Source organism: Pelodiscus sinensis, chromosome 5 (assembly GCF_052426305.1).
Source record: "Pelodiscus sinensis isolate ZL-2025 chromosome 5, ASM5242630v1, whole genome shotgun sequence".
Lineage (NCBI taxonomy): Eukaryota > Metazoa > Chordata > Testudines > Trionychidae > Pelodiscus > Pelodiscus sinensis.
This window is the reverse complement of record NC_143056.1, coordinates 101,195,782-101,208,989: the sequence shown is the minus strand read 5'-3', so window position 1 is coordinate 101,208,989 and position 13,208 is coordinate 101,195,782. Positions and strand designations below refer to the sequence as shown.

At 46.4% G+C, this 13,208-nt stretch overlaps 1 protein-coding gene across 3 annotated transcripts in view; it reads right to left on the bottom strand.

Annotated features, from left to right (window-relative positions):
- The window catches only part of SYT9 (synaptotagmin 9), a 171,999-nt gene that overhangs the window by 78,216 nt on the left and 80,575 nt on the right, over positions 1 to 13,208 (bottom strand). For all 3 annotated transcript variants that reach the window (XR_012903592.2, XM_075927824.2, XM_075927823.2), the window contains exon 3: positions 7,503 to 8,049. Coding sequence is in view for 2 of the 3 variants with exons in the window: in XM_075927824.2 (XP_075783939.2) it covers positions 7,503 to 8,049 (547 nt within the window). In the remaining variant the exon portion in view is untranslated. The remainder of the gene's footprint in view (positions 1 to 7,502; positions 8,050 to 13,208) is intronic.

The following is a 13,208-nucleotide window of genomic DNA, read 5'->3' as shown; positions in this document are numbered from 1 at the left end:
CCCTCGGTCCTTATCACAAGGTTTCTGGAGCAGCCTGCCTTACTCAGGAATCCCTGGTAGGACACCTTCCCACAAGCCTAAGGAGAATGGAGTCATGGAAACATAGCAGTGCCACATTCAGCCCAGGGTCATGTCCACACTCAGACAGCATCCGCTCCCAGTCAAGTGCAGCAATGTAGAGGAGACTCCTCTTGTGCAAGAGAACCTGCTGGGGGAAGAAGAGGGGACCCCAGTAGCACTCTCTCCAGCATGCAGCCTCTGCTACTCACACACACCTTCCCCAACACCCTCCCCTCCAGTTGGCAGGGACAGAAGTTCTCTCTCTGCGGGATGCTGCCAGTGCCAGACCCGGCATGTACAGGACACGGAAAGAAGCCAACTGCCCCATCCCTTCTTCCCGCCCGCAGGCTCCTGGCCTGGCCAGCACCTTCCCATGCCTGCTTGTCCCCTAACCATGGATATAGCGATGCGCCCCTGAGGTATCGCTATACTGCAGTGTCGGGAGGTGGCCCTTCATGACCCCTTCTACCTATTCCTGGGGGGAGGCACTCTGGAATGCACCACCCTCATGCTCTAGCCTGCGGGAGGGACGTCCGTGAGACGAGAGAAGCCAATGCTTCTTGCCCGACATTCCTCTGCCCTGGGCATACCTAATTCCATCCTGACTGTTCAGGCCTCACACCCTACGTGCCATCTACAAACCCCAGGGATTACAGTTCACCCTGAGCGATCCTTAAGTGCTCCCCTTTCTAGTCGGACGCCCTTCAGGGCGGCTGAGTTATTGGTAAGTTTATCACTGCTAAGAACCGCGCAGCTTGGTTCAGTTCTGGTCGAGACTCTGCCCAATGTTTGCTTAGGGTGAGGCAAGGGGACCCGGGCCCACCCTCTCCTCCGGGTCCCAGCCCAGGGCCCTACGGGTCTAGACATCAAAGCCTTTAAGGCTGGGGGGAGGTTCCTTGCTGCAACCCACCAACCACTTGGGCCAACGCCCACCCTGGGCCTCTTACTACCGTGCCCACACTCACCCTTGTGCACTAGGGTCAAGGGTGCCGTTCTTGGGGACGCCAGCCACTTCACCTGCCGAGGAGTCGTCGGACTGTCCAGCTGCTACTGCCTGCTCTTCCCCTGGTTGCGGAGACCGGTCTCCTGCCTGGAGGGGCAGCTTGCCCGAGTCTCTATCCCGTGGGGGGGGGGGGAGAGGATGTTTCCCCGAACACCCACGCTGCTCCCAGGCTATGGCCCAGGTAGACTTCCACCCCATTTGCCTGCTGTGCCACTGGCATTTAAAACGCCTGGTGTCTGGCGCGAGCATGTGCTGCAAGGGCATGGAGGTGGGGTTAGGCGGCTGCAGCCCCTCACCGTGGTGCCCAACCGGTGGCGGGGCATCTGCACTCTGTCACATGCAGTGAAGTGCCTGATGATTGGTAAGCAGTGGTCACAATACACCAGCTGACCAATCATAGTTGAGGGTTTTTTTTTTAAATAGACATCGCATGAAAGCAGGGTTTCAAGGCGGGATTAAAAAAAAGACAATGGGAGGGGCTTTCTGGATGTTTATGAGGAACTCCTCCCATGAATGTGAGTGGTATGAGTGAAAGAGCATAAGTGCTCTTTGGGTATGTCTACACTGCATCCCTAGTTCAAACTAGGGATGCAAATGGAGACAATCGAACTAGTTAATGAAGCGGGGATTTAAATATCCCGCGCTCCATTAACATGATCTCGCCGGCGCGCTAGTTCGAATCACAGCTGATTCGAACCAGGAAGTGCGCGCCGGGACGCGTTAGTTTGGACTAAAGCCCTTAGTCCGAACTAATGTTACTCCTCATTTTTTGAGGAGTAACATTAGTTCGGACTAAGGGCTTTAGTCCGAACTAACGCGTCCTGGCGCGCACTTCCTGGTTCGAATCAGCTGTGATTCGAACTAGCGCGCCGGCGAGATCATGTTAATGGAGCGCGGGATATTTAAATCCCCGCTTCATTAACTAGTTCGATTGTCTCCATTTGCATCCCTAGTTTGAACTAGGGATGCAGTGTAGACATACCCAAAGAGCACTTATGCTCTTTCACTCATACCACTCACATTCATGGGAGGAGTTCCTCATAAACATCCAGAAAGCCCCTCCCATTGTCTTTTTTTTAATCCCGCCTTGAAACCCTGCTTTCATGCGATGTCTATTTAAAAAAAAAACCCTCAACTATGATTGGTCAGCTGGTGTATTGTGACCACTGCTTACCAATCATCAGGCACTTCACTGCATGTGACAGAGTGCAGATGCCCCGCCACCGGATGCAGTGTAGACATACCCTTTCATATTAGCATTGGGTTAACCACATAGAATAGAGAAGTCTTACAGATACAGATAACATCCAACTGCACGTATCATACCCAAAGTTCAAAGATAACTACATTTGGAAGCTGCAAAGATACCATCAGTGTCATCTCTCTTGCCACAGCAATTTACTACATCATTTAGAAAAGTTTTCTAAGTCAAGGTGCAATCGGTGACAGTATTGGTTTTTCAAACGGTTGTACCATGAAAAATACCTGACATTATTTAACACTAACACAGACAGATAAGGAAGAGGGAAGCAATGCTATCAGATGATACAAGAGGTCATTCCTGTTATGTACTCTGATTGTGCATCCAGCTCATGGAATTATATTAGTATCTTTTAAAATTTATCTGTCTCGTAGGAAGACTTCTTAACAAAGCCAAATAGGCAAGTGCACAAATATTTTGCCATTGTACGTACAGCACATAGCAACTACTAAATTGTTTATCACACACGATACCTCAGTGAGACACATACTTTCATATCTGCTAAACTTGAAGCACTAAAAGTTCAAGATAAGAATATTCAGAAATATTCAGTCGTGTCCCCATCTTGAAATATCAACGGTCTGAATTTCAGAGGTGCTGAGTGCTTGCAGCTGCTCTCACTGATCTCAGTAGAAGAGGTGGGGGTACCCAGAATATTTGAAAATCACATTCTAGGTGTCTCAAGTCCGACATCCAAAACCGCTTCTGAAAATGCTAGCACAGCGGGGAGTAGAAGTGAGTGAGTCATAGTTCTCATTTATTCCCATCCTCTAAGTGGAAATCATCACTCAGTTTTAATTTTTGTTCTCTTAAAGAAAGAAGTTAGTGGAAGGATTTGCTACACAGCAAGGTGACAGAGGTTAAAGCTATAAATAACAAAATGAAGTCATTAGGAAACCAAATGTTCACAGTAGAAACTGATTCATTTAAGATATGCAATCTTTCTGTCTGTCTATATAGCAGCATGGTCATGTTTAGTAGCTAATTCCCTTGAAAATATTTTATTCTTTGGTACATGGCATGTTAATATATGTGAATTTTAGTATTTTATGGAGAAGGTAATTCTCATTTATGCAGAATGCTGTAAGATGGGGTTTCATGTGTTGTGCGGATAAATTAATTATTTTATTTTAAAGTTTAAAACCTATTCCTCTTTTTCCCTGAGGTTATATGTGTGTGTGTGTGTGTGTGTGTGTGTGTGTGTGCGTGCACGTGCGCAGTGGCGATAGGGGCAATGAATAATTGTACCCACATGCTGCTGGTTTATGAACTTTTAAAAAAGTCTTTAGAATACAAATTTCAGAGGTTTGAGAGAGCATTAGGTTGTGCAGTTAAGATCAGGGCTAATAATAAAGATAAAAGCAACCCCTTCTCCTACATCCTAACAGTCAGAAATCAGACTAACTTGCCTGAGAGAATCTTACATACAAAAAAGCCAGTCAGACTGGCTTTCATGTTCATCTAAGGCTGATCTGCTTAATTATGTCTTCCATGAAACACCCCTCTGCTGGTGCCTGTAAGGCAATCCCTTCCACTTCTCTCTGGCTGGAAAAAGCAGCGCAACACCAAAAAAAAAATCAGCTTTATGCTCAGAGGGACTAAGATTAGAAGACCTGTTATTTAACTATCAGATTGCTCTCTGCTGGGAGGCAATCCTCACCATAGATTCCTTCTTTGTGCTGTGGAAGTGCTTTATGTTACCATATGCCTATCCAGCCCTACTAATGTAATGCATTCAATGTTATTAGAAAGAGTCTCATAGTCTGGGATTGTACTGCACTCTGGAAGGAGAAGATTTGAAGTTTCTATACTTCACTGGAATTGTAAGCCTTCAGGCTTGTTTGAGAACAGCAAGTAGACACGTTGATGATGTGGTCTAATGGTTGAATCAAATGGCTTTGGTGTGGTGAAACTGACATATTTCCTATATAATCTGCAATGTCCACTTGAAGTAGACAATTTTGTTAGGTATTCAGCAAAACCGGATTTGATGCTCTATGTTACATTTACGTGTCAAACTGGACTAGATATATTGGACTAATAAAATAGGAATTAATGTAAGATAATGGGACATGGGATGCCTGGATATATAACAGGGAAGAGCAATAATTTTTAATGAGGGGCCACTCCAAAATTTTGGTAAGTGGTCAAGGGCCACACTTTTCTATGGAGAGGGATGAGGGGTCTTGGATGGAGGTTGGGTTCAGAAGGGATTTTAGGATTGGGGTACAGGAGAGGGGGGATATGGGTAAAGAAGGGGATTCTCAGTGTATGAAGCTCCCCCCTCCCATCACAGAGAGGCAGATGGAGCAGCCAGCCGTTCTGAGACCTGAGACTGCTTCCTGCATGTGGTTCCAGTGGGGTAGGCCATAGACCGGATCAAAAGATCCAGCCCCCAGGCTGTATCTTGCTCACCTCTGCTATATAATAGAATGAGGTGCATTAGAAACTGACGTAGATGCACTTCTGCTCAGAGGCAATACCAGAACAGTGGGTTTGGCTGTATGATGCTTACTTCTGCTCTTTTGTTGGGTTCTTCAATGATTTATACTTTGCAAACGCCCACTGAATTCAGTGGGTTTACCTTGGGTGTAAGTCAGCATGGCATATGGTCCCTTTTGAGTTTGATGTCTGAAAAAAATAAGAAACTCAGCTGCTGCCAAGGTTTATGCAATTCCTGCTCAAAAGAGTTAATCAACTCAGATTTACTGGTAACTCAGCCCAGTTTTGCTTTAAAGGTTCATGAACCTTGCCCTGTATTCAGATTTGTGATGAAATTAGGTGAGTTTTGTACAGCTCTGCTGAATTCCCAATAGGATTTGAGATTTTGCTGGCAGTCCATCTGGCAGCTAGGAAACACAGATAAAGGATTGAATTTGAATTTGCTGCAACTCAGACCAACTTCTTGAATTATCCTAGGCTAGTGTCAATTTTCAATATGCAAAGTCTAATCTTTTGTATTTTTGGAAATGTTAATTGGAAAATCAAGTACTACAGAACATCACTGGTCTGAACTCCTTATCTAGAAAACAACAGTACCTGAAACTGGGTTGTTTCCTGGTGTGCATCATTTACATTGAAAAAACTCTATTTCTCAGAATGAATTCCATGTCCTTTGTTCTGTTTGGATAAGCATCTTTACTGTACTCTGAAATGCAACTTGACTACAGCTCTAAGAGCTATAGATGGGCCTGCACTTCAGGGACAATTCAGAACACATGGAACTGAAAAGTTTTAAAAATGTGAACTCAAACACAATAGCTATATTGGGAGGACAGGAGTGCCTATTTCCTTCAGGTGAAGTCGCCCATGCTTGAGGGCAGAGGAAAAGGCAGGAGCAGGACCTAATGGGGCTGGAATGGGCCCGGGAACTCCCAGGACCTTCTGTCCCAGCCTGGAGCCTGCTGCTGCCCTTCAACCCTTCTGGCCAAACCTCATTCCCTCTCCAACTCCTCCACCCTCCATTCGGATGAAGCTTCTGTTTCACCCCATGCCCTGCTAGGGCATCCAATGCGTATTCTGAACTTCACAGATAAGAGAGCTTAAAATAATGACTAGCAGGAAAGTATCCTTTTTTAGAGTATTAGAACTGGAAAGGATCTTGAGTAGTCATCTAGTTTAGTTCCCTGGCCTCATGGCAGGATTAAGCTTTATCTAGATCATCCCTGACAGGTGTTTGTTAACTTGTTCTTAAAAATTTCTCTAAGTAATTTATTCTAGTGCTTAATCAACCTGACAGTTAGTACATGGATAAAATTAAGCATGTGATAAATGCTGTTCGAAAAAAATGTCTAAGTCCCACTGAAGTCAAAAGAAACTTTAAGTGGTCTGCTGGGACAATTTTTGTAGTGGGGGTACTTACTGAGAGCCATTAAATCATACAGCAAACCCTCTATATGACGGAAACTGCTTCAAGCTGGGGGAGAGTGGCAGCATGCTTAGGCTTTGTCTAAATTGCTGAGCTTTTCCAGAATACCATAGGTATCCCAGAAAAGCTCTGCTGCATCCAAGGAACACGTCTGCTTTTTCAGAACAGTTTCTGAAAAAGCGGATGTGTTTTTCTGGCATCCCTGTATTCTTCTTGGTGAGAGGAATAAGGGATGTTCCGAAAGAGGAGTTTTTTTTCAAAATTTGGCCCCATGTAGATGGGCCAAATTTTGGAAAAGCCTCTTTCGGAAAAAAAGTGGAAAAAGATATGCAAAGTGCGGTTCACAATTTGCCTATCTTTTTCTGACTTTTCTCTGGAGTGTAGACATAGCCTTGGTTCCAACACCTATGACTTTAAACACATGCTTAAATGCTTTTAAGGATTAGGGCCTAAATGACATGCACTCTTTTTTCAGTTCTTGATTTACTGACACTACAGGGTGGAATTCACAAAACTGCAGTCCCATAAAACAAATGAAATATTTATTATCTTCTGAAACCAGGGAGCTCTGAAATGCATAGGGCTCCTTTTTGAGAGACGTATAAAGCCATTGACTCTGAAAATACTGTCTGTTTTGTAGCTGATGCCCTGAAAGTGTTCCTACATCAGCCCCAACACCAAAGATTGGCAAGACTGTAAGAATATTAGTAGATTATGGTAAAGATATTGCCCTGCTTCATTTTCTAATAAAGTTTACTTTAGAAAATTCTCCTACTAGGCAAATATAGTACTTTTGACCTGCCTCCTGGAATGTACATGGTGAAGGTCTTTATATGGATTTGTGGTTTCATATCCCGTGTGACATCTTCAAACTTTCCTCTTATTTTAGATTGTGGCTACTAACTGCTGATGCTAGGTTTGAACTCAAATATTCCCTCTGTTTGTAGGTTCAAGGTCAGCTGACTTTGTCAGAGTGATCTTCTGTGGAAGGTTGAAAGAAGCAAAAGTATTCAGTTTCCAAATAATACAAAACACAGAAAAGTAGATAAAGAACAGAAAATGTTACATTCTTTCGGGTAAGTGATGGTTAAAGAACAGATTTTTGTGGCTTTCCTTCCCTATAAACAAGATAATGATTAACCTTCAGTAGCTACTACAAAAGTACATTTCTAATGCTGTCCATGGATTGAGGTCAAATGCTGAGAGAGCGAGAGAGAATAAATCTACTATGGAGAACTTTTATCATCAGTTAAAACAGTTTAAGGCTATAAATTATGATATAAAATCTCATGAAAAGTTGTCATACTCACATTTGTGACATATTCAATATCCTTCCAAATATTACTTTCCCTGGGAAAGTCTGCCAAATCTAAAAAATTATCCACTATCACTTGGCCAATCAAGTCATGTCTGGAGAATCTGTCAAAGTCATACACAGAGAAGTGGAGTTTCCTTGTGGTCAGATCATTGTACGGAACGGGAAATAAAAAAACTTCATTGAACACTGGATTGAGGGTCTTTCTATGCACTTTAGTCTGGTGTTTTGTTTTTCTATCTGGAAGCAAATAGATCTTTACATAAGGGTCTGAAGTTCCAGAAAAGTCCTTTGCTGGCAGGTTAATAGCTTTGTGAATTTTCACTATCAACTGCTCTAAGTCACAATCGTATTTCAGAATGAAGTTGAGTTTCCCACAGGCCTTGCTGTTATTCCTCCGTCCATCATCATTATCCACCGATCTTTGCTTATACAGCTCAGGCTTAATGCGCCCAATCCCAGTTGTCTGCTCCTGTTTTTGAAGATGCTGGATGCTGAAGTCAGGGTTCGAGAGATTAAGCTGTCTTCGGATTGAATTGTGCCTGAAGGGAAAAATGAAAGAAACTAAACTGATTACATTGCTAGGTGTTTTAAGGTTCTGGTTTGCAGACAGGACCAATTCTTTGATTTCATTTGGCTTTTCTTATCCAATATTTTTGGTTGTATGATGCCTCAGGGTTTGATTTTTACTTCTACATGCCTATAGAGCAGGTGGTTCTCAAAATGCAGTCCATGGACCACTAATGGTCAATGGCCACCTTACAGGTGATCCACAGGAAGGATGCCCCCAAAATGGTGTCACTCTAACTGCCATGCTGTGGACCAAAGCATGGCTGCTCATTCTCCCTGCTGGCTCGGGCATGTGCTGTGTCTACCAATGGCAGCCCACCCCCACCAATGGCCCTTCATTGACAGCTATGGCTCACACCACAGCATTCCTCGAGTTCCAGCATGGTGCATGCCACTGCCCAGCAAGCCCCTGCGACCTCCTACCCCACCACCATGTGCCGCGTGGCCTCCTCCCTTCCCCCTTGGGACTGCCTCTGGAGCGCAGTGTCCCCAGTCCAGCTGCGCTGTTGCCTCCATCTCTAGGCTGCTTGTTCTTTGTTACAGCAGCTGCTGCTGGGAACTCTTGCTTCTGGGGGCTGCCCAGGAGCAAATCTAAATCAGGGGCTAAGCTTGAAACGAGCTCCGACCCCTGGCCTCCGTAACATGGGCAAGGGAGAGAGTTTCCAACCACCTTGGGCCCTCTGAGAAAGTTGCAAAGAGCAACAGGGTCATGGGCCTTTGGGAGACTGGCCAAGGATGGGGCAGTGAAAGGGACAGGAGTGAAGATGGGCCAGTGAGATTTATTATCTAGATGTGGTTACAGTGATTGAAATTTCCACTATACAAGAAGATTGCAGAAATCAAATCTGTAGTCATTGTATGGTAGTGGGACATGAAAGCGGGATTAGGTAAAACCCTTATCCTATAAGTTGGATTTTACATTTTCCTCCAATTTGTACAAAGCAATCATGCAACCAACTATAAAAACAAAATTAGATAAACATAAAAAGGAACACCCAGGAAAATCTTAGAACAGGATTAGTCCAAAAATATTTATGTTGAATATAATCAGCATTATTTTCTCTGCTGTTACCATTTCCTGAAAGTGTGTGCATTAAAGTATTGTCTCTTATAATTCATCTAATTTTTCTCCCATGCTGCACAGCAGAAGCATAATTATGTTGTTATGCATTAGTAATTCCATGACAAGATATTATACCACAAATAAGAAATCATACAACTTAACCCCTAGCATTCTTTATTACAGCATCTTAATGATCCGTAAAGACAAATAGGGGTTGCTGCTATAGGTGAAAAAACTAAAGTATGGAAACTTGATGAAGGTCACACTGTAAAGCTCATAACTGTTCAAAGTCTAGAATGTTGATATCCTGATTCTCAGTTCTGTGCTTGCTAGGAACTGTTCCTCACCCACAGTATCTTAGGGTATGTCTACACTAGCTCGTTAGTTCAAGCTAGGTAGGGTAATTAGGGCAAGCGGAGTTGCAAATGAAGCCCGAGAGTTAAATATCCAGGGCTTCATTTGCATGTTCCTGGGCGCCGCCATTTTTAAATCCTCCTTAGTCCGAACTCCGTGCTCGCGGCTACATGCGGCACGGAGTAGGTAGTTCGAATTAAAGATCTTAATTCGAACTACCATTACTCCTCATTCCTCATTACCCTACCTAGCTCGAACTAACGAGCTAGTGTAGACATACTCTTATACAGTTTGCATCTCTGAGCGTCCATCTTATAGCTGTTCAAAAACCAAAACCAAAATCAAAAAAGCCCAGCATACTATAGCAGAGGATCAAACTGTATGCATGAATCAAAATTAATATGATTTATATTCCTGTCGTCCAGTCAGGGTTTATTTATTTTCCAAAACTGACTTAAGTGAGATGTTTCCCCAAAGGCCAAAATACACATGTAACCCAGGGCTGGGCAAAATATAGCCTGGGGGCTGGATCCGGTCCACCAAGCCACTGGATCCAGCACGCGAACCACCTTGCCGAGATCCTCGGGCATGCAGCTTTGTGTGATCTCCTCGCAACCAGCCCAATCTTCAGCGCCTATTGGCCAGAAACAACCAGCTAATAAAAACTGACCTCAGCAATCTCTCAGCTGTTTCCAGCCAATAGAGCTGAGAGATTGGCTTGGGAGCTGGGGGTCTTAGAAGCTTCTTCCCCACCCAGAGGTGAGAGCCACGTGGAGTGAACAGCCTGTATTTTCAAGCAATCTGGGGTTGCAGTAGGCAGGGAGCCCAGCCTGGCTGGGATTGCTGCCGGTCTGCTGGCTTAGGTAAGCACCTCCCAGCAGGGCCGGCTCTAGGCACCAGCAAATCAAGCACGTGGTTGGGGTGGCACATTTCCAGGGGCAGCGTTTCCAGGTAAGCCGCCGCCCCAGCAATGCTCAGCCCCGCCCGCCCCACCTATTTTAAAGGGCCGCAGGAGCTCGGCTCTGGTTGCATGTCCCCGGGAACTGGCTGTGGAACTGGCTGCCTCAGCCCCCTTCGCCAGCGAGAGAGCGCTCCCTGCCGGCCTCCCAGCTCACTGTGTCCGCCCTGACCCGCCCCGTGCCCCTCTGGTTCCGTGCTGCCCGTTCCCCGCGCCGCCTCTGCGCCCCGCACCTTGCTCCCCGGTCCCCCTGCTCTCTGTTCCCTGTGACTCTCTAGCTCTGCGCCACCCTTGCACCCCGCACCCTGCCCCCCCCGAACCCCACACCCCTCTGGCTCTGCGCCCCCTCTGCACCCCACAGCCCCTTTTCCCTGCACCCCTCTGGGTCTGTGCCCCCCACTCCCCATACTGCCCCTGGACCCCGATCCCTCTGCCCCTCCCGTTCCCCACGTCCCATTCCCTATACCTCCCCTGCACCCTGTTCCCCCATTCATCCCTGCATACCTCTGGCTCTGCGCCTCCCATTCCCTGTGCCACCACTGTACCCCCTCCCCCATTCCCCACACCCCTCTGGCTCTGCGCACCCCAGCACCTCAGTCCCCCTGCTTCCCCCAGTCCCTGCACCCCTCTGGCTCTGCATCTCCCATTCCCCATGGTGAACCCTGCTCCCCCTGTTCCCCATGCCCCTCTGGCTCTGCACTGTCCCTGCTCCCTGCTCTCCCTTTGGGTTGGGAGTGAGGGGTGCTTGTTCATAGAGAGGGGCTGGACAGGGCAGGGAAAAGGTTGTTGTGACCCAGCAGCAAGTGAAAGGGGAGAGGAAGTTTACTTGAAGCGCCTTTGCCTTTATGGAAAAACAAATAATTAAAATTATATTGGCTATTTATAGGGCTAAAACGCCGGGACAAAAATGAAAACAACAACAAAAAACATTGCGAAGTGCAAATGTGTAAAAGCCAACAAAAAAAGGGGGGGGGGCAAAAATTTTGTGCTTGGGGCAGCAAAAAATCTACAGCCGGTCTTGCATCCCAGGCAGAGCCTGCCTCTGGCACCCCTGCCCTTCCCACAACCCAGCTCCCTCCCCTAGGTTACCATCCAAACCCTCTGCGCCCCCCTACCCTAGGTCATAACTCCCTGCCAGACCCTGTACTCCCTCCTACACCAGGCTGGAATCTTTTCCTGCACCCAAGCACCTTCCTCGACCCTGCACTAAGGATGTTAACTAGTGGTTAATTTACTAGTTGAGTAGTCGACAGAATTTCCATCAACTACTCAGTTAGTCAATAGGCACTTCCACATTCCTCCTTTGAAATGCACAAGAGCCCCCACTGGAATGTGGAACTCCGGGTGCAGCCCAGGGCCAGGAGGAAGTCCTGCTGACTTCAGGCTGCATGCCGCGTGCTAATTTTGAAATGTACAAGTGTCCCCAGCAGGGGCTCTTGTGCATTTCAAAGTGGAAGCGCCTGCATGGAGCCTGGAGTCAGCGGGGGACAGAGGTGTAGTGAAGGGAGGCGGGGGAATGGGGCAGTTGCCCCCGGGCATCACACTAGGGGGGCACCGGACTCGGGTGGGACCAGAGAGCATGCTTCTCTGGCCCCCATGATGCTTTGAGCAAAGACCGGGGAGCTGGGCATGTGCTGCCTCCCTCTACACACTGTGAGCTGAGGCAGCCAAGCTGGGTGGCAGGAGTGACGACTTTAAATGTAAGATTTCCTTACCCAGGCTGTCCCATTCCTCTGGTGCCTGGATCTTCAGGGAGGAAGATGGGAAGAAGGAGATTTGATTGGGGGGGGTGCTCCTGGTGCTGGGAGTGTCTGGCTCTGGGGGAGGCGTGAGTGCATTGGGATGGGGGAGCGCTGCAGAGAGTCTGGCTCAGAGGGAAAGGTGAGTGCATTGGGGTTACTTCTAATTATTTTTTAATAAAAGATACTTTCTAACAAATGGAAAAACTTAAAAAAACAATAGTGTGGTAGCACTTTAAAGACTAACAAACATGTAGATAAGGCATGTCAAACTTGAAGCCCACTGGGGGCCACACAAAGAAAACTGATAGCTTTCAGGGACACCAAGGAAAATGTACTTCTATCGGAAATTTGTCATTATTTATTTTTATAGATTATGTTTTAAGGTTATCTTATAATATTTTTCAGGTCCTGTTTTAATTTAATACAACAATTTGATGTGAAAAATTGTTATCTGCTCACATAAAATAAAAGGGTGGGGGAGCGGGACTGACCTGGGCACATGCCACATGAGTGAGTCCAGCTCTGGGGATTCCATTTTGCCTCCCTCTCCCTCTCACCCGCACAGCCTCCCTTGAGCAATTGTGAACTGCTTGGCTGGTAGACACACGCACGCAGCATTAACACATCTACCAGCCAGGCAGTTCACAGCTACATACTGATACACCTAATTATAATAAAACTTATCTAATTAGAAAATACTGGACATTTTATATGTCCAGTATTTTCTCAACTTTTTTCCCAGACAGAAGCCTCAAATACTGGATGGTCCGGTACAAAACTGGACACCTCGCAACCCTACCCCTCCTTGCACCCTCCCTCCTAGCCAGATACCCTACCCCCAATCTGCTCCTGTCTCCTGGAGTGTCCATGCAGCGCTGGGTTCCCCAAGCCTTGGCCCACGCTGGCAGAGGATGCAGCCAGGTGAAACACTGAAAATTTAGCGTTTCGTCTTACAACTTTCAAAATTCCATCTTACAGTCCATTTATCCCATCCACATTCCCTTAACTTGCTGG